General features: G+C 44.7%; 2 protein-coding genes and 1 pseudogene across 3 annotated transcripts; 2 read left to right on the top strand and 1 right to left on the bottom strand.

Annotated features, from left to right (window-relative positions):
- Window positions 1-4,601: 4,601 nt before the first annotated feature.
- Window positions 4,602-8,144, top strand: LOC123402874 (RNA-binding protein 48-like). 2 transcript variants are annotated; one of them, XM_045096835.1, is made up of 9 exons: window positions 4,602-4,745; window positions 4,837-4,920; window positions 5,035-5,115; window positions 5,756-5,895; window positions 6,059-6,155; window positions 6,767-6,836; window positions 7,199-7,261; window positions 7,346-7,433; window positions 7,527-8,144. In XM_045096835.1, the coding sequence occupies exons 1-8, from the start codon at window positions 4,684-4,686 to the stop codon at window positions 7,421-7,423; spliced, it is 675 nt and encodes a 224-aa protein (XP_044952770.1). In that variant the 5' UTR covers window positions 4,602-4,683; the 3' UTR covers window positions 7,424-7,433; window positions 7,527-8,144. The 2 variants fall into 2 exon arrangements, with proteins under 2 accessions (XP_044952770.1, XP_044952769.1); XM_045096834.1 differs by having other exon boundaries at window positions 7,524-8,144.
- A 4,223-nt stretch (window positions 8,145-12,367) lies between these two features.
- On the bottom strand, window positions 12,368-13,970 carry LOC123404868 (annotated as a pseudogene).
- A 3,071-nt stretch (window positions 13,971-17,041) lies between these two features.
- Window positions 17,042-25,240, top strand: LOC123404795 (protein transport protein SEC16B homolog). The gene is made up of 14 exons (XM_045098738.1): window positions 17,042-18,876; window positions 18,916-19,353; window positions 19,451-19,774; window positions 20,653-20,781; window positions 20,855-20,977; window positions 21,096-21,263; window positions 21,832-21,957; window positions 22,037-22,171; window positions 22,380-22,507; window positions 22,607-22,718; window positions 22,846-23,172; window positions 23,289-23,393; window positions 23,482-23,780; window positions 23,869-25,240. Exons 1-14 carry the CDS (start codon window positions 17,371-17,373, stop codon window positions 24,419-24,421), a joined length of 4,473 nt encoding a protein of 1,490 aa, XP_044954673.1. The 5' UTR covers window positions 17,042-17,370; the 3' UTR covers window positions 24,422-25,240.
- Window positions 25,241-27,490: the final 2,250 nt, after the last annotated feature.

Raw genomic sequence — 27,490 nt, 5'->3', positions numbered from 1 at the left:
CGCGGAGGTGCCGTCCGTTCGGTACTAGATCGTGGGACTGATCGCGGGATTGTTCGCGGGGCGGATCGAGGGACGTGAGGACGTTCCACTACATCAACCGCGTTCTCTAAACGCTTCTGCTGTACGATCTACAAGGGTACGTAGATCACTCATCCCCTCTCGTAGATGGACATCTCCATGATAGGTCTTCGTGCGCGTAGGAAAATTTTTGTTTCCCATGCGACGTTCCCCAACACTAGGAAGAAACAATTTGATGAAGATGACAATGATGAAGCAATGTTTGAAGCTGAGAAGGATTTTAAAGTCAATTATTTTTTTGTCATGGTTGATAAGGCAGCCACTTCACTAAAAACAGATTTGAAGAACTTGAATCATTTAAAAAATATTTGGATTTTTAATGAGTTCGACGACCTTGAAGTCATTGGAGCATTCTGAACTTAAAAACAGTTGCACTAAATTTGCAAGTTCATTCTCCTCAAGTGGTTCATCTCATGTTAATTTAAATGATTTGATTTCTGAGTTAACTGTTATACAGTCAACTTTGCCTGATAGAGCGATGTCTGCTATGGATATTTTTGAGTTTGTCAGAATCAGATTGTTATCCTAATATTTCTATTGCATATCAAATTTTCTTTACTATGCCTGTGACTGTGGCATCAACTGAAAGGAGTTTTTCGAAGTTGAAATTATTGAAGAACTACCTGAGATCTACAATGTCGCAAGAGAGATTAAATGGCTTGGCAACTTTATGCATCGAGAAAAAAAAATCTTGGATGAAATTGATATTGATACTATCATTAGTGATTTTGCTTCTCGGAATGCTAGGAATTTTTTTTGAAGGTAATATGTAATACATTATGTGATATGCACATTGATTTTTGATGAACTTAATTATATATGATGAATGCTTTATTTAAAATAAAATATATGATGATTACTAGTTAGACATTTATACTAAGGGCCCCGAAGGGCCCAGGATTGTAGTTTCGCCCCGGGCCCCTGAAACCTCAGGACCGGCGTTGCACCATGTATCTTTACTAATTCACGAATGAATTCGCATGTTTTCCAAACAACCGGGAATCGCCAAATGTCACTTTGACATAGGAACATGTACTACTTTACCAAGTACTCCCCCTTCTAAAATATAAAACATTGTAGAGATTTTACTAGAAGACTATATACGGAGTAAAATGAATGAATCTATACTCTAAAATATGTCTGTAAATTCGTATGCAGTTTATAGTGCAATCTCTAAAGGGTTTTATATTTAGGAACGAAGGGAGTAAATGGCATCAAATCGCAAAAAATAGTACAGACTCGTCAAACCAAACCTAGCACCATGTGGATGGGCATAAGCATACATACCACACCATATATAAAAAAAGTGAGGCAGTAGCCCTGAGAGATGAAACGGGGAGGAGGTGAAGGATGTGAAGATAAAAGCATTAAGGAATAGGAGACGCTGGGAAAGAGGGTGCGTCCGCTCGAGGGAGAACTAGATGATGTTGAAGAATGGCAGGTACTCTGTTGAACTGTGGAACAACTCACGTACTCGTGCTTCTACTGTAGACTAATGAGACAGATTAGTTGCAAGCAGCAGGAAAGCAAACAACACATAGTAGCATGTGAGCACAATGATTCCATACATACCAAGGAAAAAAATAGCGAGCTATGGGAAATGATATCGCCTCTGAAAATATGCTATTAGCGAGACATTATGCATTGATTAATTTAACAAGGCAATTCTTTACACACTATAGCGTGCTGTTTTTTCAGCGATACATATATACACATCTGAGTAATTCATTTAGGGGCCAAGGTTGTCCTTGCCAAAGGCATCGCTCCATTCTTGCACAATTGGTCTAGCGCCGCTTCAGAGGAAAATGATGCACTGACTAAGCTCACCGTCGTAGTTGAGCTCTCGTCCTCCCATGACACACGCCCTAGGGTTGCTCCAGCGCATCCTTCGGAGGTGGAACTTCATGATTGAGGCTGACCACTTCATCAGGCTACACTACGAGTTAGCAACCAGCAGATCCCTTCCTGCGCCGTACTCGTCATACCTTATAACCGGCAGTGCACTATCTTGTGTTTCTCGTCTCTAATTCATTCAACTAAATCTATGTAACACCAGATCTGTTGTGTTTTATCAAGTTCATTTTTGCTTCGACGCAACTTACTTACAGTTCACATTTTTTACATGAGAACCTGTTTGGAATATTACATGAGATCACATGGGAATGTTATTGTGTTGTTATTACTACATATGAATTAGGCTTTTCGGGTGTAAATTTTGGACTTGTGTACTATTTTGGTTTATCTGGTTTTTCCTCATGGCCGTAGCGTATATGCAATTTCGCACTACCTCACTCATAAGAGACTCAAAATCTCGATTACATATCAATAGCATCGCTTTGTTGTGGAAACAAACATCGCTACATCGATCATATGGAATTTGGTATGTTTATCAAATGTTGGCAATCTCGAGAGTTATAGTTAAGTTCTTTGTGTGCAATTTTGAGCTAGTATCACTTGAATAATACTCCCTCCGTCTTAAAATAAGTGTCGCTGCTTTAGTACAAAAATTATACTAACTTAATACATAATTTGTGTCACTTATTTTGAGACAGAGAGAGTATTATCAATAGATTTGCATGTGTGGAGGGATGGTTCTTTTCTTTTTCTGATTCTTCTTATGATTGACAAGATCTACTATTGTTTGAAATGGGTTATATTAGTTTTGCACTTTTTGTTGAATTGCCTACCCATTCAAAGTTTCAAATGTACCAGTCATTTAATTTGGCAGGTCTGTACATTTATATCACTAAACTCGCATAGGGTTAAATCAACACTTTAACTTAATGTCACAAGTTGTGTGGAAATTTTGTACCATGTATTTATTTAAGAGCATGTTTTCCACCTATGATCTCACACTTCCAACACAAATACCGATCTAAACAACATAGAGTTTTGAATTTATGTCTTAACAAAATCAAAGATACAATGTTGCAGAAATTCAAAGTTGAGACAAGGTGAAGATAGCTAGTGCTAGTCGATCAAGTGTGTTAGCACCATGAGCAACCCTTGAAGAATATTTTGTCTCCATCTGACAATCAAGGTGATGTTGCTTAGTGCACAAACAATTTAGGCCGTTGCAATCACAAATCCTGATGCTTCTAAGTCCTATAATGTATATGGGTTTCAATGACACCTGAAAAAAACAAGTCCAACTAAGTGCAAAGCTTGTATAAAGCATGCACCTAGTGTATGTTGATTGGAATCTAGCAACGACTGAGTTCTACTCCTTGCTCATCCTCAGATATACACATCGGTTTCTTTGTGAGTTATGATCCTAATGCTTCACCCTTCTCTCACTTAAATAGAAACACATGTGGCACAACTACCATGTAATGGATGCTTTCATGCCATGCAATACTTCCATAAGAAGCACATGTGTAGTACTATATTGTTCTGTCCATCCTCAACCTCAATGTACTATGATTGTATCAATTCAAATCCATACTATAGCAACGTTTCCTTAGATGACCGCATTTTTTGAAACTTTTTGCATCTGCTGCCACAGTCGCGTTGGCACTAAAGAATAGAAACGGGCTAAGTAATTGTAGTATTCTCAATATACGATCACATATCAATCAAAATTCATCAAATAATACTTTTGTAAATAAGTCGTACCGAATTCTCACCGCTAGATGGCGAAACGGGTAGCAAACATGTTGAAATGGATGTGCAGTTCCATCGCCAATATCCAGCAGATCATTGCCTTACATTACGCCCATGATGCTATGGCGTGTGATCGTCACCTCTCTTCTTACAAACCCGTGTGGGTGTGTCCTGGATTGCAAATGGATCTTTAATAAAAACAGTCAAAGGGCTTTTCACGAAATGACCGGATGCAGTTGGCCCATAAAAAGTTGCTTTGTTATGAAGGGTCATCCTTCACACATGATGCCCCTACGGCAAGACGATGATGTGGTCCTTCTTGCGTGAAAGTAACTTTTTTTTTTTTTCTTTTAATAGCCACAGCAATATTCAGTCAAAGTATATGAGGGAACACGGAATACCTAATAGACAATTATGCACATGATTTTGCCTCTATGTTAGTTGGCTGACTATATGTCAAGAGAAAGATCATGGTAAAAAATCCAAATGATTATGGAAGAGCATTCGTAGTGTTCACATATTTATTGAAGGAGACATTCAAAATTTAAACCGGTTGAAGAAACAATTTTTTTGAATTGTTCGAATTGCCTACCACATTCGTAATGTTTTTGGCTACCACTATCAAATTATCTCTCTATACACGTAAATTTTCATGTGCAAGCTTACTATAGTACTTGTCCTAAAAATGCATATAATGGACGTATCTATAATTAAAATAAATCTAGATACATTCATCTCTAGGACAAGTATTTGTGGACGGAGATAGTAGTATAGTCAGAGAAAGACAAAAGACCTTTCTACCCCTCTTCGTGAACTCCTCCTGCTCAGCCCGTGCCCCCGGCCGGCCCAGACCCGAGCCCAGGCGGTGACCGGCGGCGGCGACGGCCGTGGTCGCGGGTCGGCAGTCAGGCGTCGCAGCGAGGCTCAACTCCCCCTCTCTCCCAGATCCGGCCGCCGCGCGCCCAAGGAAGGAAAACTCCCCCTCGACGGTCGCCCGGCGAGATGCCGCGCGACCGCGACGAGCCGGCGGCCGTGCGCGTCTACACGGTCTGCGACGAGTCCAAGTAACCACCATCCCATCCCATCCCACCCCCCAACCCTAGCTCCTCCTCCTCCTCCTCCGCGTCGCCGCCGCTAACCCCGATTCGGTCGCAGGTACCTCGTCGTCCGGAACGTGCCGGCCCTCGGGTGCGGCGACGAGCTCGGCTCCACGTTCTCGGCGTACGGCCCCCTGGAAGAGTGAGCCGGCAGCAGCGACCTGAGTCCGCCTCCTCTTCTTCTCCCTGCTAGCTAATGTTCAGTGCTCACCATTTTTCTTTCTTTCTCTGTGTGTGTGCGTTTGGTTGGGTTCAGGTGCAAGCCCATGGACGCCGAGGACTGCGAGGAGTACACGGACGTCTACTTCATCAAGTTCGCGCAGGTCAGCAACGCGAGGTGACCAATGCACGCATATATCCACCTACCTCGTTCGACTGTAGGATTGATTTTTTTACTCCCTCTAGGGTGAAGAGAGTCGGTGATCGATTCGTGGGCATGGTTTGCCGCGGTAGCCTCGCTTTCGTATGCTCTTTTTAAGATCCGTAAGGTTCGGTCAGCCAACTGATAAGATTCTCTTCTGTTTTCTGTCATTATGTATCTGATGATCCGGCAGTCATATCTCTGAATATCGCACCGAAGGGTGTGTGTAGCTTGCTGATCTACCGGGAAAACGGTGCTCCGTGCTTCTGTAATTGAGGGGGAAATATTTGAGGCCCTTTATTCAGCGCTATTAATGGAAGTGAGTGAGGAAGGATGACTTGAGTAGGCTTTCCAGATGCAAAATCCATTAATGTCGTATCCTTCGATGTCGGTTTGTGTGCATTACTTGGGACTACCAAGTTGCCAATGAATGGAAGGATTGGGTTAATTCCTAGACCTTCTTTGAGGGCATGGTTTAGTTCAGGTCCTGTGGTCCAGTCTTTGGCACCTGGAAGCAGATCTGGCGCCAATAGTTGCCTGCCCCTACTACTTGTTTGGTGCCTTCTTTCGATTACTTTTTGTTTTTAAGTGTGGTAATGGTTCTGTCATGTTGCAGGTTTGCAAAGAGGAAGCTGGACGAGTCTGTATTTCTTGGCAACCGGCTGCAGGTTTCATATGCGCCTCAGTTTGAAAGTCTTCTGGATACCAAGGAGAAACTGGAAGTCAGGAGAAATGAAGTCCTCAGACGAATAAGATGTATGGTTTCATTTTTCTTTTTAAGTATATCTGCATCGTAGAATGATTCTATTATTGGGATGGCACAATGCAACCGTAAGATATATCAAGGACTGTCAGCATTGCTAGTATGTTTTCCTTGGTACTCGACTATTCGGGTTTAGATATTTCTTGCATTTTTCAGCACCTGCTGGAAGCAGACCCGAAGGGCTATCTCAGTATTCACCGGGTCAGGGATCATCTAGTGGGAACCCACACCATCATTTGAGCTCCAACAAGAGGTTAATATTTACACTCTTCATTTGGTTTTGTGCTGTAAAACTGATAATCAAAAGTTGGTCATAATTTACTCATCGGATGAAATCATGCTGCCACTTCAGAATTGATATTGGTAGCATGATTGACTCCAACCGCTGATTTTTTTTTCTTATGAATACTTGTGTTATGGTTCACGCAGTTAAGCATGACCAGAGAAAATTAAGAACTAAAAGGGGCAAACTAGTTAAGAGGTTTTATCAGATCCTACAGACATTTACTTCCTATGTCAGGTTTCTGTGTTTGGACTTTGTAAGTCGTCTGGTTGCCGGCAATTTTGCCAGGTCGATGATCTAATGGAATAGCTCGCTGTTTGAGGCCAGACATGCCCTGAGCTTCTGTGCATCAATGTGGAGATTTTGACTTGGCAGTACATTCCAAGATTCTGTGTCTTTCTGTTAGGAAATATATTCAACCATGATACAATCATATGCTAACTTATTATTTCGAAGGTTTTTTGTATGCAGAGCTGCACTACTTACCTAAAAGCCTAGAACAAAACAACCCGACCGTTTTCCAAGAAAAAGACGAGCACCATGGTGACTTCTCCTCTAAAGTTTCATCTTATTATCTTCAGGGAATACACGAGGGCAATGCCCGCTGCTCATATCGAAGATGATCGTTTCAGCCATGTGCCCTCTAATAAGGTATGTAGTATTAGTAAAACAATGTGTTTGTTAAAAACTGAGTGAAATTAAGTAGTTGTCCACTGAGAAAAATTGGGACATTTCGTAAGAAGACCAGATCACATGCTAAAGGCTGCTTTATTTGCAGAAAATCTGGGAAAAAACTTTAATCAGTTAAGCTCCATTTTTACCAGAAGAAAGCCAACATTAGTGCACTAGCTCATATACAAATTACCCGAGCAGGGCAAAATCTCTACTACCTCATTATTTGTTAGTGCAGACATCAATCTTTAGGAGTTCCCAACAAATCCCTTCTTTCCTTATCATGGCTTATGTTTTTTCGTTCCGTTAATAAAATGGCTTGTGATGCTATTATTTACTAGGACTATTTCCCGTCCGAGTCGATGAATGCGACCGTCAACCTAGTCAGGCAGAAGCTTGATAAGGTCAGAGTATCTGCGTCATCTATCACTTTCGGTGCAGCAGCCACATGGGTGACCTAAAAAGAATTTACATTTCCAAAATACCAGATGCAGTCTGACGGTGATACCTCCCATGCCGCCGCCGCATCCAAGAAACCAAGGGTCGACAACCGAAGGCGTATTTGAATCTCAACGGGTAATGCAGAACGTTTCGAGGCCTTTCGTATTTGCTTTTTTGTTTTTGCCTATGTTTTTGCACACTGACTTTCCTGCTCATCATTTGCAGCAGGTTGTCGATTAGTGATGTTATGTATATGTGCCAGAGGAATGAATGGCGTGTGATAATCTCAGGCTCAGCAGCTGTTTGTATGCTCCCTCCTTTTTGTCTACATACATGGTATTCCTTGCCCGCGGAACGGTCATGTTTCCGGTTTCCCCGAATTTCTACGGCGGATCCTGGCAATCTCTGGCTGTGTGGAGTAACATTTTGCCTGGAGCGGAAGTTGCTGCCCTTTTCAGCTACCATATTGGTTGACAAATTGCGAATGAAAGCCAGAGGTGAGGAGTAGGGTGGCTGCAATCCAATCGTTTGATTCTTAGTATGTGTGTCATTCACACTACCTTTTCATTATGGTTGGTCAACTCAACACCGTGTGATGTGAGTTCAAAGACTTTTCGATGCCGTGCGAAGAAAATATATTTGCCCATCTCTAAAAAAAATGGTACTAAACCATGTTAGGGGCTGAGCAACCCTATTTCTCCCCACTGCTCACTCGATCGCAATGAAAGCGCCTTCTAGCGCACGCGTCCATGGCATCACCCTGTAAATTTCTCCCCTTCTATCAATGCAAAGATACGCTATATAGGCGTATTCGTGAAAGAAAAAAAAGAAATATTATGTCTGTAAGTAGGTAAGCCATGGTCTCTTGGAGAAGCGATGTGGTAGTAGCAACTTAATTATGGTGATGATCTGGATGTTGGTGGTGGCCAGACAGCTCTGGCTAGCTAGGCATGTGTCTTTTGGTTGAGCGGTTGGTGCTGCCTGTGGTTGCAATTTAAAACGGAGTCCTGTCTAGGAATTTCACAAGGAAAAAATAACAACAATATCACAAGCAGTTTAGCAGAGGGCACCTACTGTGCCATTTTCATGTACTGGGATGGGAGGAAATGCGTAGTGTTTCCTTACAAATGTGCATGCCAATTTATAATTCACTAATATCCAAACGTGTTGTGCCTATTTTGTTTCTCTTTCAGAGTCATATAATACACGGATTAGAATATGTACAATGTAAGTATATTAGAATTGTGTACGATAACGTTATGAATGTTTTACGACGTCTCGTGTGATATTTGCCGAGTCTGAGAAATGGAAAAGGAAGCGGAAAAAGAAAGAGGAAATGTGCGCTTCTATTGTGGGAAGAGGAAACTATTTTGTACAATAGCATCTTCTTTTCCAAATGTTTGAATTTCGTAAATCACGTAGGTTTTACGAGGGTAGGGTGGGGGAGATGCTACTGTTTGTAAGCTTACGCATCCTGCTACAGTACAGAGTTGCAAATGGTCAACATCGAATATGGTAAGGGGGGTGGGGCGGGGGTCATCATCGCCGGTGGTGTTGTCGCCGCCACTCCCTCGTTGCAAGGTCCTACGCGACTCGACCCGAACAGAGTCATGGCTGCAACATCGGTTGGAAAAAATAACAACAATATCACCAGCATGTTTTCAGCTTCACTTTCTTGATAAAGAAATTACCAGTCTGTTTTCGATTTCTTCTTTCAGACAACTGTTTGATTGGATGTAGTTTTTTTAAACACCCCCTCGATTATTTTACTTACAATTTCTGATTTCTTCTTTTAGCATTAGCATATGGCCCCTACTGTGCCATTTTCATGTACCGGGGAAAATGCGTAATCTTTTCATACAATGGGTGTACGTCAATTGCGGCGGGGCTCATCTTCGACTCAGATAACCCTTTTGGGCGACGGTGCGCCCTCGGTTCTGGGCTTGATGGTTTCCGACGTCTTCCTTTGTTGTTCGTCTCGTAACCGGCGGCGGCGGTTGACGACTGGTGTTGGCTCTTCCTGCATTAGGGCCCCCGGAAGTCTGGATTGTAATTTCTCTTTCTTTGGGGGTCTTTTTGCATTTGTGTTGGGGCGCTTTTGGTCTCGCGTGGTCTTTCATCGATGTTGCTTACGCGCTGTGTTTGTAACCTTTGCTGGTTAAGACATATGTAGTTATCCTAAAAAAAGGGGTGTACTTCAATTCATAATTCACTAACTAATATCCAAACATGTTGTGCCAATTTTTTTTCTTTCTTTCGGACTCACGGTGTACATATTTGTGAGACTCATGTTATACATAGATTAGAATATGTACAATATAAGTACATTAGAATCATGTACAATGACGTTCTCAATGTTTTTAAGACGTCCCATACGATTTTGCCGAGTCTGAAAAATAAATAAATAAAGAACCAAAAAAAAAAAATTGGCTCTTGGGATCATATGATCCCTCCAAAAAAAAGAGGAAATGTGCACCCATCCGAGAGATATTAAAAGAAAACCTATTTTCTGTAAGAGCATCTTCTTTCCAAGTGTTTGAATTTTGTTAATCACATACTCCCTTTGTAAAAAAATAAAAACATTAGATCACTAAAGTATCACTGTTGTAAGAGTGTTTTTACGTGGGTGGGGCGGAGGAGATGGTATTGGTGTAAGCTTATGCCTACTAGGACACGGAGTTGCAGATGTAAACGACAAAGATGCTAGGGGAGGGGGGGTGGGGGGTCGTCGACGGTGCTGTCGTCGTCGCCGCTTCCTCATTGGAAGGTCTTGCGACATTCCGCCCAAACAGAGTCACAACTGCAACATGACTTGGAATTGGAAAACGATGTCACACATTTGTTTCCTCAAGCGCAAAAACATCGCTCGTGTTGCAACCATAAAGCGTAACGTGGTGTCCTACCACGTTTATGCAGTCCAATGGCTGGGGAGGCGGCGGGCCTTTATCTCGGGTGGCGTCCCCTCATTGATAAATGCAATTCTTGGGAGGAGGGGGCAGGTAGGCGGACTTTAAGGCCACTTCCAATGCATCGGTGCTAAGATGAGGTGTTGAGCATATTAAATAGTTTAGCAACTAAAGTGTCCAATGCATAGTTGCTTAGAGGGTGCTTGGATACGTTTTAGTCCCATGACTAAAATTAGTAGGACTAAAACTTGCTAGTCTCACCCATGCTTGGATCCAAAATACTAAAGAGACTAAAATCAATTAATGAGCATTTATTATGTTCCCTCTCCCCTAATCCTACCACAATAACAGCCAACTCCTCCCGCCAACTCCTCTCCCGCCACTACTGTTGCTCATACACAAGAAAATTTGTCCATACACAAGTAAATAAAATTTGTCCATACAAGTAAAGTAAAATTGTCCATACATAAGAAAATTAGTATTGTCCATACACAAGAAAATAAATAACATGACAATGATCTTAATGGCCCTGGAACAAACCATCAGCAATTCTATCTCTCAATTGATTCATGTCGACCGAATCTTGCTCCATTTCTAGATCCCTCCTGTTACGACGCCTCCTCCTTGTTTCCTCAAGGAGAGGTTGATAATTCTCATCTCTGTCACACCTGTCGAATTCCGTATCCGCCAACTGACTTTCGCGAATAAAATTGTGCAAGGCCATACATGCAACAATAATTTTTGTTTGCTTGTGTGGAGGATAACTTTGTATTTTAAAAAGGATCCTCCACTTATTTTTCAAGACTCCAAAAGAACGCTCAATGACATTGCGTAGTCTAGAATGAGTGTAGTTGAAGTGCTCTTTTTTACCTCTCGGCATGGTGCCTTGATGGAACTCTTGGAAATGGTACTTCTGTCCCCTATATGGTGCAAGATAACCCGCCTTGTTGGGGTAGCCCGAGTCAACAAGATAAAATTTTCCTAATGATGGCAATGCATTTCAGTCAAAGTCAATGTCAATGTATACACAATTCAATCATGTACTGAATGTGAAGTATAGTACCTGGAGGTGGATGAGGAAACTTGTGACTAAACCGGCTAAGGGCATCCTTGAAGGGCCTCATATCATGAACCGATCCAGGCCACCCGACAAGAACGAAAGTGAATCTCATGTCAAAATCACATACAGCCATAACATTCTGACTACAGTAGCCATGTATGTTTAAGTACTGCGGAATCTTGGTAGGTGGCACCACAATTTGCACATGAGTCCCATCTATTGCCCCAATGCTGTCGTTGAACCATGGATGCCACTGAGCATTTCTTAACCTTTCATGCACAACTCTGAATTCAGGATCTCGTGGCTTAATTATGTCAATCGAAAGCTTAACCACAAAATTCAATACTTTGTCAAACTTCCTAACAACTGTCTCCATGGACCTTACAAAACGATTCTCACTTTGCCTAATGGACTGACCATCTCCCACCATCCATAAAAACATAGCTAGAGCCTCAACTGATGACATCTTCTTAGTAGACTTCAGCCCATAAGAATCCACTAGAAAATTATGTAGTTTATGAAACACAGGTGGATACATCCTAAACATTTTATAGCAGTCTGTTCTGTGTCCTAGAGTTCTTAGTACCCATTCATAGCCGGACTCTTTAGCTTTTAAAATCCTCCTTTCCCCCTTATCCATGAAACGCTCAATGTAATATGAACCAAACATTTGGACGATCATACCTATATTGTTGAGCCTTTTCCGCCTCAACTGGAGTAGTGCTAGCACTGTATTTCTCCTTGCATCTTCCTCTTCCTCATCACTAGAGTCCTCATCAATACTTTCCTCTTCACTGGGCTCATCAATACTATCACCATCGGTAGAGTCATCCTGCAATTCAAAACATAAAGGTGCACATAGTAATTCAACACATAGTAATTAGGTGCGCATAGCAATTCAAAACATAAAGGTGCACATAGTAATTCAACACATAGTAATTAGGTGCACATAGCAATTCAAAACATAAAGGTGCACATAGTACTTCAACACATAGTAATTAGGTGCACATAGCAATTCAACACATAGTAATTAGGTGCACATTAGCCCAACTCATCATAGGACACATGACACAATAGGGGACATTGGATACATGACAATCTAGCTAAGACTCATCTTCGTCATACATCTTCTTTGCTTTGCACCATCTCTTCAACCATATGAGCCTAGCTTGAGGGGTCTTCATGTTCTGGAAGACAAACATGTTGGGTTTGTCCTTGAATAAGTCACAGGCTACAAAGTACTCAATTGAATCCTCTGCTGCCCCACACTCAATGGCAAGTTGCTGACATGTAGCTACTGCTACCTTACGCTCCTCACTTCTCTTTGCCTTTTCGTTGCCTTGGTCCACAATTGCCTGCAATATAGTGTTTGATGTCTCAGCTTCCTTGTCCATTCTGGTGGTGATCTCCTTCAAAGTCCTCAAAAATGGACCCTTAGTTTTGCCATTCTCCATGTTCATTTTCTTTAAAGGACTACTTGTTGTACTCCTAAAATCAACTGAGTTGGTACCCCTCTTGCGGGTATTGATACTCATTGGGCTGCCATCCGCAGCATCATCATCATCGTCGTTTGCCTTTGTATCATCTTCTGGCCCAGGTACGTAAGCAGAAGTACCATCCACAACTACCTCATGAAACATCTCATGCAACAGTCCAATGTAGTCAGGGTTACCCTTTCTAAATTTCTTGAGATTTGGTCTACTCTGCAAAATAGTATTTGTACAACATTAGCATATATCTCAATGTACGTAGTGTTACATTTGATCATGAAAAAGCTTTAGTTGTCGTACCTTGATCTCCCTCTCCCACCAAGTTGTAGTTGCCGTAACTTCTCCATGTTCGCCGCGGCCACATCCAGTTTGCTGCTGCAACCAAACCCAATCATTGTACATACCCTTCAGATTCTGGATTTTGTTCTTCAATTCCCTCCCTGGATGCCACAATCTTGTCTTTTGATAATATTTCTCCTTCATATTTTTGTAACCCTGACTGGTCCAAACTTTAGCAGTAAAATTGCCATCATCTATCTCCTCACAAGCTAACTCACACAAAATGTATGTATTTTCGTCTGTCCAATTAGCCTTGCTTTTTAGCCTCTAAAAGAAATATGCATAAGTAAATAGCCTACATCTCTATGTTTCAAAGAAATGTTGTGAGCAGAATTTCATACCTTCCTGTGCTGGTTCAGCGTGTTATCATCTTCATCTTCGTCTTCTTCGATGTCGTCATCATCATCCACCGGAATCGACGCTTCCTGCTGCTGCCCGCGCCATTTAAACCCCCACGACGTGCAGCAACTCGCATGGCAGCAGCATCACCTCCCCCCGACGCAACGACGGCCTTGCCGCGAGCACCTGGTGCCCTAGCTATGGACAGACCTTGGCGAGGTGGACGACCTCGCAACGGCAAGCCATCTGATCTTGCCCGTTGTGGGGGGAAACCTTGACCGGAGCCGCTGTCCCGTTGAAGAATATGTGTGTACATGGTCATGTCGGGGTACGAGGCGGTGGCGTAGTCGGCGTTGAGGTCAAGGTTCCCCAGGTCCATCCGCGGTGCGGCGACATTCCCGGTCCTCGGAACACGACTGCCGGAACTATCACGCCGGAGACGAGGGGGCGTCAAGCCCCACCCTTCGCCGTCCATGGACTCCGCCGCGGCACCAGATGACTCCGTTTGAGACAAGAAATCGAACGGGGCGCCGTCCATGGCCTCTGCCGCAGCACCAGGTGATCTGAGACAATGTTCTCATCTACTTAATGAAAGAACAAGCACAAAAACTGAAGAAAAATCGAGCGACAGAGGACTGACCTGGTGCGGGGGCGGAAGGGCTGCGGTAGGCCGAGCCGGCGGCGACCAGCAGAGGTGGAGGGGCGGCCAGCAGAAGTGGAGGGGCGGCGGCGTCCTGCGGAGGTGGAGGGGCGGCGGCGTCCTGCGGAGGTGGAGGTGCGGCGACGACCTGCGGAGGTGGAGGTGCGGCGGCGTACTGCGGAGGTGGAGGTGCGGCGACGACCAACAGAGGTGGAGGGGCGGCGGCGTCCTGCGGAGGTGGAGGTGTGGCGACGACCTGCGGAGGTGGAGGTGTGGCGACGACCTGCAGAGGTGGAGGTGCGGCGGCGTACTGTGGAGGCGGAGGCGCGGCAGCGGACGAGCCGGCATCCTGCAGAGGTGGAGGCGGAGGCGCGGCAGCGGACGAGCCGGCGTCCTGCAGAGGTGGAGGCGGAGGCGCGACAGAGGTGGAGGCGGAGGCGCAGAAGGGATGCTAAGCCTCCTTATTTAATGCTTTTGCAACTGAAGTTGTGCATGCATCGGTGCATTTGCTTCGTTTAATTGTTCTACCTGGATTGACGGGCTTAGCATCGTTTCTTTTTGGGATCACCATATATACTCATCTCTCTCCTAGTAATTATGTTGCCACATCACATTTTTTTTGTCTATGTGGCAGCCTTAGCATCGTATAAGGTGGAGCATTGGGAGTAGCCTAAGAGGGTGCTTGGATCCAAGAGACTAAAACTAGTCTGACTAAAACTAGTCTCTTTAAGAGGCTAAAGTTTCAAGCACCCCTGACTAAAGAGAGGCTAAAACTAGTCTTGAGGCTAAAATCTTTTAGTCAGGGGTACCTGTTGGGGAACGTCGCATGGGAAACAAAATTTTTCCTACGCGCACGAAGACCTATCATGGTGATGTCCATCTACGAGAGGGGATGTGTGATCTACGTACCCTTGTAGACCGTACAGCAGAAGCGTTAGTGAACGCGGTTGATGTAGTGGAACGTCCTCACGTCCCTCGATCCGCCCCGCGAACTATCCCGCGATCAGTCCCACGATCTAGTGCCGAACGGACGACACCTCCGCGTTCAGCACACGTACAACTCGACGATGATCTCGGCCTTCTTGATCCAGCAAGAGAGACGGAGAGGTAGAATAGTTCTCCGGCAGCGTGACGGCGCTTCGGAGGTTGGTGATGATCTTGTCTCGGCAGGGCTCTGCCCGAGCTCCGCAGAAACGTGATCTAGAGGTAAAACCGTGGAGATATGTGGTCGGGCTGCCGTGGCAAAGTTGTCTCAAATCAGCCCTAAAACCCCACTATATATAGGAGGGAGGGAGGGGAGGAGGCAGCCTCAAAACCTAAAGGTTTGGCCGAAATTGGAGGTGGAGGTGTCCTACTCCAATCCTACTTGGAGTAGGATTCCACCTTCCCACTTGGAAACTCTTTCCACCTTGTGTTTTTTCCTTCTCAAACCTTATGGGCCTTAGTGGGAACTTATTCCAGCCCACTAGGGGCTGGTTTATCTCTTCCCATAGCCCATGAGACCCCTTAGGGCGTGACACCCCTTCCGATGGTCCCCGGCACCCCTCCCGGCACTCCCAGTACACTACCGATGAGCCCGAAACTTTTCCGGTAATGCACGAAAACCTTCCGGTAACCAAATGAGGTCATCCTATATATCAATCTTCGTTTCCGGACCATTCCGGAAACCCTCGTGACGTCCGTGATCTCATCCGGGACTCCGAACAACATCCGGTAACCAACCATATAACTCAAATATGCATAAAACAACGTCGAACCTTAAGTGTGCAGACCCTGTGGGTTCGAGAACTATGTAGACATGACCCGAGAGACTCCTCGGTCAATATCCAATAGTGGGACCTGGATGCCCATATTGGATCCTACATATTCTACGAAGATCTTATCGTTTGAACCTCGGTGACAAGGATTCATATAATCCCGTATGTCATTCCCTTTGTCCTTCGTATGTTACTTGCCTGAGATTCGATCGTCAGTATCCGCATACCTATTTCAATCTCGTTTACGGGTAAGTCTCTTTACTCGTTCCGTAATACAAGATCCCGTAACTTACACTAAGTCACATTGCTTGAAAGGCTTGTGTGTGATGTTGTATTACCGAGTGGGCCCCGAGATACCTCTCCGTCACACGGAGTGACAAATCCCAGTCTCGATCCATACTAACTCAACGAACACCTTCGGAGATACCTGTAGAGCATCTTTATAGTCATCTAGTTACGTTGCGACGTTTGATACACACAAAGCATTCCTCCGGTGTTCGTGAGTTATATGATCTCATGGTCATAGGAACAAATACTTGACACGCAGAAAACAGTAGCAACAAAATGACACGATCAACATGCTACGTCTATTAGTTTGGGTCTAGTCCATCACATGATTCTCCTAATGATGTGATCCCGTTATCAAGTGACAACACTTGCCTATGGCCAGGAAACCTTGACCATCTTTGATCAACGAGCTAGTCAACTAGAGGCTTACTAGGGACAATGTTTTGTCTATGTATCCACACAAGTATTGTGTTTCCAATCAATACAATTATAGCATGGATAATAAACGATTATCATGAACTAAGAAATATAATAATAACTAATTTATTATTGCCTCTAGGGCATATTTCCAACAGTACCCCTACTAAAATGTGCATTAGTCCTCTCTCTCCTCATTTAACTCCTCATGCAAGTTCTGGATTGGAGGGTTTGGAGGATAATAAATGCTCATTAACTTGATTTTAGTCTCTTTAGTACTTGGATCCAAGCATGGGTGAGGCTAGCAAGTTATAGTCTCACTACTTTTAGTCATGGGACTAAAACGTATCCAAGCACCCTCTAATTAACCTGGATGCATATACTGCAATTTGTGTATGAATAATTATAAGTGGGCATCTCCGGTGGATGGGGTCAGGGGAGGAGAATCTTGTCTGCTTCACTCACTGCTCCACCGCCGGGGAAAGAGATTAAAATCAGCCGGGGAAAGAAAAAGGTGGAACAAAACAAGAGGAAACGAAAGCTCGATCGGTGCCACCACACCACACGCAGACAGGGAGAGAAAAAGAAAAATGCAATGCAAATGCAAACCGGTGGCGCCATGAGCAGCCCATGACGCACGCGACGTCGGCTGTCGCCCTCCCGAGCCAGCCAGCCAGCCAGCCACCGCAACCGCCCACCGTCCTTGTCTTGTCGCGCCGGGGACGGGCGAGCGGGCGAGCGAGCGGATCTCGGGGCGGCGGGGCGGGGCGGGCCCTAGGTAGATCCGCGCGCCCCCACAGACGCGAGATCTCGCGCCGACACCCGCTGGGCGGGAGATGGCCGACGACCTCACCGACGCCGACTTCTTCGACAGGCTCGTGGGCGACGACGCCCCTGCGCCCGAGCCGGGTCCCGCCGTCCGGGGCTCTCCGGAGGCGGAGGGGCTGGCCCGGGGCGTCTCCGGCCTCGGCCTCGGCGAGCCCGGGCCGTCGGCGGCGGGGCAGGTCGCGGCGCCGCGCGCTGTGGCTCCGGAGGGCGGGTCGCCGGGGCAGGGGAGGGGCGCCGCCGCCCTCCACACCGCGGTGAAGCAGGTGCAGTGGGCCGCCTTCGGGGCCGACGACGGGGGGCTCGACCCGTTCGGGGATCTGGCGGCGGCCGCCGGCCAGGAGGAGGACCCGTTCCCCGGCACCGCCTCCGCGGGCCAAACCCCCGGGAGCTCCGCTGTCGGTGGGGCCGTGGATCACGCCTTCTTCGGCGGGACCCAGGGCCAGGGCCTGGACCTGGCCGCCGAGACGGCCAGGGATCAGGGCTTTGCCGGGGTGGGCTCGGACCAGAGCGCGGCCACGCAGCTCGGCGGTGCCGGCGCTGCCGTCGACCCCGCGGATCCCAGGTACCTGGAGAGCATGTACCCCGGGTGGAAGTACGACGAGGCCACGCAGCAGTGGTACCAGCTCGACGCTGCCCAGGCGGCCGGCAAGGAGCACCAGCAGTTTGGTGCTTCCTACCTGCACAACTCGGCGCAGGCCGGGCTGGAGACCATCGCGGAGGAGAGCGCCGCCGCCGCCGCCGCGGGTATTGCATCCGGCTGGGGACAGGGGGCCGCTTCGGAGTACCCGGCCAACATGCTCTTCTACGCCGAGTACCCAGGGTGGTACTTTGACACCGACAAGCAGGAGTGGCAATCGCTCGAGGCGTACCAGCAGGCCGCCGCGCAGGCCAGCGCAGCTAGTGCTGCTGCTCAGGTTGGAACTGCAAACCATGGTCTTGTTGCGCCTTCTGGTGGGGTAAACTACAGTGTCAACCAAGCCGAGGTTCCTGCCGTCAGCAATCAGGTCGCCCAACATAACTACGGCCAGCAGAGCCAGTGGCAGCCGGATGCATTTGCTAACAGCATTCAACCTGAAAGTGCAGCGAATATCTTGGCAGGTAGTTTCTATGGTTCCGATCAGCACGCACACGCCGAATCCACCAGCTCCTCCCCAAATCGTCAGGTTCCCTTTAACACAGATGAAACTTCCACAAGTCATTATGGCAACCTTCAGAATGACTACAGCACGATTGGTAACCAACAAGCCGGTTACAAGGGGTTCGAACCTTCCACGGTTTACCAGACCAGTCAAAATGCGCTCCAGTCGTCCACGGGTAACCAGGGCAGTTACAAGGCATTTGAACCCACCGCTGCTCGCCACATTGGTGAGAACAAGGGTTCTACGCCTTCTACTGGTTTCAGTGCTGGTTACAAGGGATTCACTCCTTCCACGGTCCACCAGGCTGGTTACAAGGGGTCTGGTACTTCTACGGGCCACCATACGAAGGCATTTGAGCCTTCCTCAGGTCACCAGGCTGGCTACATGGGATCCCAACCTTCCACTGGTCACCAGGCTGGCTACATGGGATCCCAACCTTCTACTGGTCAACATGCTGGTTACATGGGATCCCAACCTTCTACAGATCACCAGTCTAGTTACATGGGATTTGGAACTTCTACAGATCAGGGTTATGGTGATGCCAATGGTTTTGTCAATACACAAGGCTTTGTTCCAACGGGGAGTATGTACAACAGCCAGAAACAAGCTCATGCAAACACCCAAGCACACTTGTCTAACAGCTATCTCGGTACTGAGAACTCCATGAACTTCTCTCAGCAACAATTTAGTGGTACAAATGCTTCACACATGCAATTTGGTTACTCTCCGCATGGAGAGGTGTCATCGGCTGGACGCCCACCTCATGCTCTGGTTGCTTTCGGGTTTGGAGGAAAGCTTATAGTTATGAAAGGGACAAGCTCAATGGCCACAAACTTTAACAGTGGAAATCAGGTATGCTTATATCTTCCATGCAATATATTTTGATAACCAAGAGAAATTATAAATTTTATCGTGAAGTAACTAAAAGTATTTTGTTTGGCAAATATAGGGGAGTTCTACTGGAACAGTGTCAGTTCTTAATTTATCAGAGGTTGTTGCGGATAAAGTTGATGCTTCAAGGATCACTGATGGCAGTGCACTTAGTTACTTCCATGTCCTATGCCGTCAACCTGTTCCTGGTCCTCTTGTTGGTGGAAGTGCTGCATCAAAGGATGTAAACAAATGGCTCGATGAGATGATTACATGGTATGAATCTTCCACCAGTGAACACCCGAGAGGTGATCCTCGCAAGTTGCTTATTTCGTTGCTGAAGATACTATGTCAGCACTATGGGAAACTACGAGCACCTTTTGGGTCTGATCCATCACAAGAGGTACTTCCTTTCTTTCATGCTTTACTCTGTTGCAGTTATAGTTCTACTGTTACTTCTGTTGCCATTCTATTGTCCGCTTGCTCCCCTTCACTATATTTTAGTCATTTGGAACTTTCATCAGAAGGAGGATCCCCATAATGCATGTTCTACTCAATCAACCATTGTGTTGTGATAATGCCACATAGTGCAAGTAAACTAACTAATATGATTGGTAGGATTGATATTTCTGAATGTTTATGCTAGATGCAGCAGACATGTTTTTTATTTATAATTATGTTTGGTACTATTGCGTGGCCATATCGTAGGTTGTGATTTTACATGTCCCACTCTGTTGAACTCTACCTACCGGGTACTGCTAAGGGCCACTGGTTCCAACCTGTTTCATGGTCCTTGTTTAGGTTGCAATTGAAATGTTTTTTTTTCAAGATTGAGACCATTATTGAGTTAATTTTCATCAAGTAGCATCTCAAATTATGGATTGGTATTATTGGTCTAGAATTAGGTGAATGTAACTCGTCTTAGCAATATATCAGGTGGAACCTAGCAAAACTTCATTGTTGAGTAACATAAAGGATAATTTGACTATTTCTGTAACCTTTACACAGCTGATTCTCGTTTAAATTCCTGGTAATAGGATACAGACGGTCCAGAGATGGCAGTTTTTTTCAAGATTGAGACCATTATTGAGTTAATTTTCATCAAGTAGCATCTCAAATTATAGATTGGTATTATTGGTGTAGAATTAGGTGAATGTAACTCGTCTTAGCAATATATCAGGTGGAACCTAGCAAAACTTCGTTGTTGAGTAACATAAAGGATAATTTGACTATTTCTGTAACCTTTACACAGCTGATTCTCGTTTAAATTCCTGGTAATAGGATACAGACGGTCCAGAGATGGCAGTAACCAAGCTCTTTTCATCTTGCAAGAGAAGTAGCAATCATATGGGAGATTTTGGGTCGAATTTTGGTTTCATGCAAAATATCCCCTCTGAAAGTCAGATGCAGGTACTTCTTATATCCTCTGTCATGCCATATTTAACCAAATATCCCCCAGTTGAGGCAACTACTCTGCTTGTAGTCTGTTGCGCAAGAGGTACAAGCTCTTCTAGTATCTGGCAGAAGAAAAGAGGCTCTTCTGCATGCTCAGGAAGGTCAACTGTGGGGGCCTGCAGTCATACTCGCTTTACAACTTGGCGATAACGTTAGTTTAACTTGATTAAACTTCTTTCTTTCATTTGTAACAGTTTGCTTGATTTAGCTGTCAGGTTTCCAGCTCCCTGAATTAGTTTTCTTTCTCCTTCATTTGATTGGTTATGCAGTTCTACGTGGATACCGTGAAGAAAATGGCTCAGTGCCACTTCATTTCTGGGTCACCTTTGCGAACATTGTGCCTTCTCATTGCTGGTCAACCTGCAGATGTTTTTAATGTAGAGAACAACAGCAACATCAACTATGATACACTAGGTGCATCCCAACAACCTATGCAGGTAATTACTTAGTTATTGTTTCTTCACTTGCGAGATGCATTGTTATTTTCAACAGTTAATGATTATTATATAGGCACTGTCTTTCTCATGTTGTTATGTAACATAATATATTCCTCCTGTTCAGATATTTGCTCATTATCTTAGGAAGATCCGTTTCACAATTTTTATCCATTGAGGAAGTCAAGAGTATAACTATTGCAATAGCTTGACTCTCTGATCCCACTTCAATGCTGTGAAAGAGACTAAGTAGTTGTAGTAAGCCATTCTGTTGGTGTATGTATGGCTATTTGTCATTTTGTTTTATTAGAGCTGGTGCTTGTTAGGAAAGCAACTTATCTTTATTGAAGGACCAATACTAATACTTCCTAACAGTGCTCCTTATTTATTGGTACTGCACTGAAATGAAAGCAAGATATTATTGATTACTAGTGTCACGGGTTCTCAATGTTGCTTAGAAAAATGATTGCCTTTTTACTATCATTGTATGTATCAGTTAGTCCAGTTTCTAACTTCTGAATTTCTGCTTAACTTGTGACTGACTTCATAACTCCGTGTTACCATGGGACAGACTAATCCTAATGGTATGTTGGATGACTGGGAAGAGAATTTGGCTATTATAACTGCAAACAGGACAAAAGGTGATGACCTAGTTATTACCCATCTTGGAGATTGCCTTTGGAAAGAGAAAAATGAGGTTTGTATGATACATATTCGGAGTTATATGTGTTTCTTCCTTTTTGTGATCAATTACCGTATGGAGCTACTTGATACAGGTTGCAGCTGCTCATTCATGCTACTTAGTCGCTGAACTAAACATTGACCCATACTCTGAAAGTGCTCGGTTATGTCTCATTGGTGCAGACCATTTGAAATCTCCTCGAACATTTGCCAGCCCTGAAGCCATTCAGGTCTGTTACAGCTTCCTTATTACCTGCAAAAAAATTCAAGCTCAGTGCAAGTTTACTTCAAAACTTTCTTGTGTTGTATATTGAATCCACAGTGTGTTCTAAACAATCATTATGTGGATACATATGCATGATCTTGCATAGTCTATTACTTGTTTTTGTTTTCTGCCATTCACTGCTCTGGGCTAATATATTTGAAATGCAACTACAGAGGACAGAGGTTTATGAATATACAAAGGTGCTTGGTAATTCTCAGTATATCCTACTACCCTTCCAGCCATACAAGCTAATATATGCATACATGCTTGCGGAAGTGGGAAGGCTCGCTGATTCCTTGAGGTAGGTTATTGCCTTGTGTTTTGCATGATTAGACAATAACCTGGTGTTTTCTAGAATCTGTTCTTGCACAGTATGACCAAACTAAATCATCTCTTCAAGGTACTGCCAAGCTTCTATGAAGGTGCTGAAAGCTTCCGGCCGTGCACCAGAATTGGAAGCATGGAAACAATTATTTTCCTCCCTGGAGGACAGGATACGCACTCACCAGCAGGTACAACCTTACATAATTATAATATGTGTGTATGCTGTTCTACTGGATTCCAAATCCTGTTCTACATTGTAGCTGAGGTGTGCACCTCCTTTGTTAATCACTAACCCACTTGCTTTACCTTTTTTAGGGTGGGTATGGAACGAATTTGGCCCCTGCGAAACTAGTTGGGAAGCTATTTACCTCGCTTGATAAATCTATATCCCGCATGATGGGCACACCATCCGCAACACTTCCACCAGTGCCACAGGGCTCTGTTGGTGATAAGGAAATCTATTCAGCACCTGCAGCTGCAAAATTTGTAAATAGCCAATCAGTAATGACGATGTCATCGTTAACTGCATCCCCTTCAGTGCATTCTATTACTGAAATGGCAGAGAATAGTGGTGGCGCTGGCAGGAAGATTGCACACAACAGAAGTGTTTCCGAACCAGACTTCGGCAAACCACAAAAACAGGTATATATGTTTTTTTATAGAGGAAGAGAGATGTAGCAGCTCGTATATTGATGGATGTTCTGCAAGGAAGATGTTCTAATTTTCCCTTCTCACTTCATATTGAATAAATCTATCAGGGTTCGCGATCGGATAATACACAGAGCAGTGCATCGGGTTCAAGATTTGGTTGGATTGGCTCCACGCTGCAGAAGACAATGGGATTTGTTTCAAAATCCCGCCAGGTGAGTTATAAATTGCAGTATCTCCGCCATTGTTCAGTTTGTCTTATCAACATAGCAATGCTGATGCTGAAATCCTGTTGTTCCGAAGGCAAAATTAGGGCAACAGAACAAGTTTTACTACGATGAAAAGCTGAAGCGATGGGTAGAGGAAGGTGCTGAGATTCCTGCTGAGGAGCCTCCTCTCGCGCCACCTCCAACAAAATCCTCCTCATACCAGAATGGAATGCCGGACTATAACTTAAATGGCCCTGCTAGTGGAATGCATATTCCTAATGGAGTGGCAGAACAAAGATCTCCAAAACATTCAGATCATGGTTTGGGGATGCCACCAATTCCACCCAGCCAGAACCAGTTCTCTGCTCGTGGACGAATGGGTGTCCGGTCCAGGTATTTCAGTACTGATGACATTTGCTTTCAGTTCCTTTTCTCTAATTTTTCTGTCAACAAGATAACTTTAGCATTTTGTCCATTTTAGATATGTGGACACATTCAATAAGGCTGGTGCAACTGGAGCAGCCCAGTCTTATAATAGACCGGCTGCTCCATCTGTGACACCACCTACTGGTGCCAGGTTCTTTGTTCCCACAGCAGCTGCTGTCGCTGCAGAGCAGATGCCTAGCCAATCAGCGGAGACACGTGGCGAAACCTTCCCTCGGGATGAGCGTTCATCCTCACCCCCAGCAGAAACATCATTTTCATCACCCCCGCCAGCAGCACAATTTTCGACAGGAATGTCATCTACCATTCAGCGGTATCCGAGCATGGACAACATTGCTACCCCGAACCAGGCACCCTGGATGTCCCCGGGAAGTAACAGCAGCTCATTCGCATCAAGATCACGGGCAGCATCATGGAGTGGAACATACTCTGACCAATTCAGTTCCACGGCGGGGGCTAGGTCACCTGACGGACCGATTGTGCCCTCGCCACAAATGCCTGGCAGACCCCCCTCGCACAGTCGTTCCAACAGCAACTCGTCCGTCCAGTTTACCGGTTTAACGGAGGATCTTCACGAGGTTGAGCTCTGACAGGTGAGGTGACGGCTCAGCATAATGCCCACACAACCTTGGTTAACCGCGTCTCTTCCAGCAAACCCCAACTAAGTTAAAAGGTGAAAGGAGCTGTTCACAGCGAATCAGCTGATGATCGCCAGGGACAGAGATGAACAGGCCTCGCCTCCAATTTTGAATGAAACCTTGGGGGAAACCGCACCGAAACTGAGGTGCGCCAGACGCGTACTACACAAGTACAGTCTTGGTTTTTTGAGTATTTAGTAGCTATATGTTGTTTGTTATTATGTATTTACTAGAGCGCGGGAGAAAAGAGCCGGGCATCCTTTTTTTTCGTTGCGTGCGAGGAAAAGCAACATCTGGATGCCATTGTACAGATAATCCGCCTCTACCCCGATTCATTGTTCGAAGGCGCAAACCAGTTCACCCCCTCATTCTTTTTTTGATTTTGATGAGAATAGAAGATAGAGATAATCTGTCTATCATTCTAGTGTAAGAAAGGAAAGCCCAGCCACGTTGTAGAAAGTGTTGTTGTTGTTATACTTGTCTGTACTTGCTCCCATACCATGGTATATTGTGTTGTATTGTATTATTCTTTGGAGATGATTCAATTCTTTTGCCTCGGTTAAACGCAAAAAAGAGCTCATTGCCCCTTGTGAGTTGATAGCTGTTGTATTCAGCAAGTTCTTTGTTTTTTTCTTGATCTTGGCTGGTGTGGTTTGGAACAATTTCGTCTATGTGCTCGTTGTTGCTTGACCCAAATTGTAAAACTATGGTGTGGGGTTTGTGATATACGGAGTTTATAGCAGTGGAACGTCTTATGGTTCACTTTACTCATGCTCGATCCTTGGATTCATTTTGAATTGCATATATCACATGCTCGATCCTTGGATTCATTTTGAATTGCATATATCAAAAGGTCATGAACACGTGAGCACGCATCGGAAAACCAGAGGAAACAATGAGAAAGAAAAGCATGGTAAGGTTCCTTAGGTTGGGTAGAACCCTACACTTGTTGCTCTTCCAAAAATCCCCCCCCCCCCCCCCCCCCCGGCACACATGAGGCCTTGTCGAAATAGTCGTCTTGCAGCAACAATCACCACTGACAATCACATGACGCAACCAAATGACAAAATAATACATACCTCAATTGTCATTGCTACAACGTTGACCTCACTCGGATATCCTAAGCTACGCTAATGGATTACGCAAGCGGGATGAGAAGTGTTCGAGGAGGATGGGTGGTAGTTATCCCACTCTTGGAGATTAAATCAAATCACCATAATGGCGCTCGTATTTACACACGGGTATGTCCTAAAGGATACCAATGCAACATCTTTCGACTCGTGGAATTATGGTTGAAGCTTTGGGTGATCAAGGGGCGACCTCTTGTAATCGTCAAAAAAGAAGCACTCCAAATGATTCATTTTGGTTCGCTCGGTATAAACCAGTGTCTGCTTCGTGCATTCGAAAAACACCACTACAAACTAGAAAAACGATTTGATTTGGAAAATGTCACCGGTGGCGTGCGTCGAAGTATCCAACTGTTGACGGACACATTTTTCTTAAATTATTATCTCGATAATGGCCTTTTAGTATGCACCAATTTTTCACTGTCATATAACATGTTTATTTTTATATAGATGTATGTTTTACTATATATATTGTATTCGTAATAAGAAGTTTTTCTTTTTTGTATAGCATAGGCAGTCAAGAGTCAACATAAGACTGACGCGCACACTGCGTCTTTACATTCTGAAATAGCCATGGCAGTTTTCAATGCAATCCTTAATCTATCTTTGCATCAAAGAATGTTCTCATTCTGGCCATGAAGATGATATGATGTCTCAAACTTTTCTTTGGATGTAAATTTTGAACTTCTTTCTCCGCAGGAAACATTTTTGGATTTGTTGATGGCCTGTTGGCCACATTGTGCCACTGTTTTCTTAGGGTGCTGATCACTGTTGAGGATGCAGTTTTGATCTAGTTTGGGCTTGCTCTAGTTCTTGTAAGATGAAAATCTTCATTCTTCCTGACATATTAACTTCCCTGAAAGCAGGCCATTGTTCATTAGTTTGTATCAGTTGATTTTTTTATTTGTCTCATGTATTTTTGGATGGCCTACTAGCTGATACTTTTCCAGGGGCATTTGATCTCAGAACTGAATAGTTGAGTAGTAGGCTAGTTGCATTTTTCTTGACACTCTACTTGCATATCGTAAGAGATATTTCAAATACCCTGGTATTCTTACCGTAGAAGCAAATCGATAGTTGTATGGTATGAGGTTGAAAAGCAGATGTCATCTCATACAATAAGTCAATAAGGGAATTTATGTTATGGTAACCTTAGAAAGGCTCATGACATCATTACCATGTTAATTCAGCCATATCTTTTAGCTAATTTTGTTCTATATTAGCATTATATGTATAGATAACACGCACACACAAAATTATGTAGCCAAGGGCCCTTGTCGTGCCTTAATTTTCCCTCTTTATTTTCTCTTTTTTCTCAAGTCACGGTACTCCAAAATCCACATACCTTCACGTGTATATATATGCACGCAGCCTTGACCAACATGACACAAGTCCTACTCGGACTCTAACTAGCCAAACTAACCTCGGACACCTACTAACCTGTCCCTGCAAGGACTAGTACCCGTACATGACTCAGGACTCCTAGAACTATCTAAACTAGACACGTACTTAGCCCAAGACCATGGACTACACGTCCTAGCACAACCTATACATGCACTAGTGACTACAAACTCAAGATTATACCTAACAATCTCTTCCTAATCTTGACATGCCATCTTCTTAGTGTTCCGTCTTGTCTTGACTCGTTGTTGACTCGTGACTTGTCGACACATCGACTAAACCGTCGTATCCGTACATTGAGTATGACCCGTCTGGAAACATGTAGAACTTCCTTGCTCTACAATGTTGTGCCACCGCCATTGCTTGGCCGCTGCCTTGCACTCGGTCCGCACCATACTCTTTGTACTTGCTTGTAGTAGATCCACTCTCCACTACTCGCACACCTCCTCGCTTTACGATGGCTTCGCCTACCATCGTCCGCCTTCGGCATCAC

Source organism: Hordeum vulgare, chromosome 6H, assembly GCF_904849725.1.
Source record: "Hordeum vulgare subsp. vulgare chromosome 6H, MorexV3_pseudomolecules_assembly, whole genome shotgun sequence".
NCBI classification, from domain to species: Eukaryota; Viridiplantae; Streptophyta; class Magnoliopsida; order Poales; family Poaceae; genus Hordeum; species Hordeum vulgare.
Note: the sequence above shows the minus strand (reverse complement) of the source record. Positions and strands in the feature narration are given on the sequence as shown.

Excerpts from the sequence above, each read along its gene's own strand:
- LOC123402874 (XM_045096835.1), top strand. The coding sequence starts at position 4,684 with ATGCCGCGCGACCGCGACGAGCCGGCGGCCGTGCGCGTCTACACGGTC. Across the intron at positions 4,746-4,836 it reads ACGGTCTGCGACGAGTCCAA|GTACCTCGTCGTCCGGAACG; the intron begins GTAACCACCATC and ends ATTCGGTCGCAG. Across the intron at positions 6,156-6,766 it reads CATTTGAGCTCCAACAAGAG|GGAATACACGAGGGCAATGC; the intron begins GTTAATATTTAC and ends TATTATCTTCAG.
- LOC123404795 (XM_045098738.1), top strand. The coding sequence starts at position 17,371 with ATGGCCGACGACCTCACCGACGCCGACTTCTTCGACAGGCTCGTGGGC. Across the intron at positions 21,264-21,831 it reads CATCCCAACAACCTATGCAG|ACTAATCCTAATGGTATGTT; the intron begins GTAATTACTTAG and ends ACCATGGGACAG. Across the intron at positions 22,172-22,379 it reads CCAGCCCTGAAGCCATTCAG|AGGACAGAGGTTTATGAATA; the intron begins GTCTGTTACAGC and ends ATGCAACTACAG.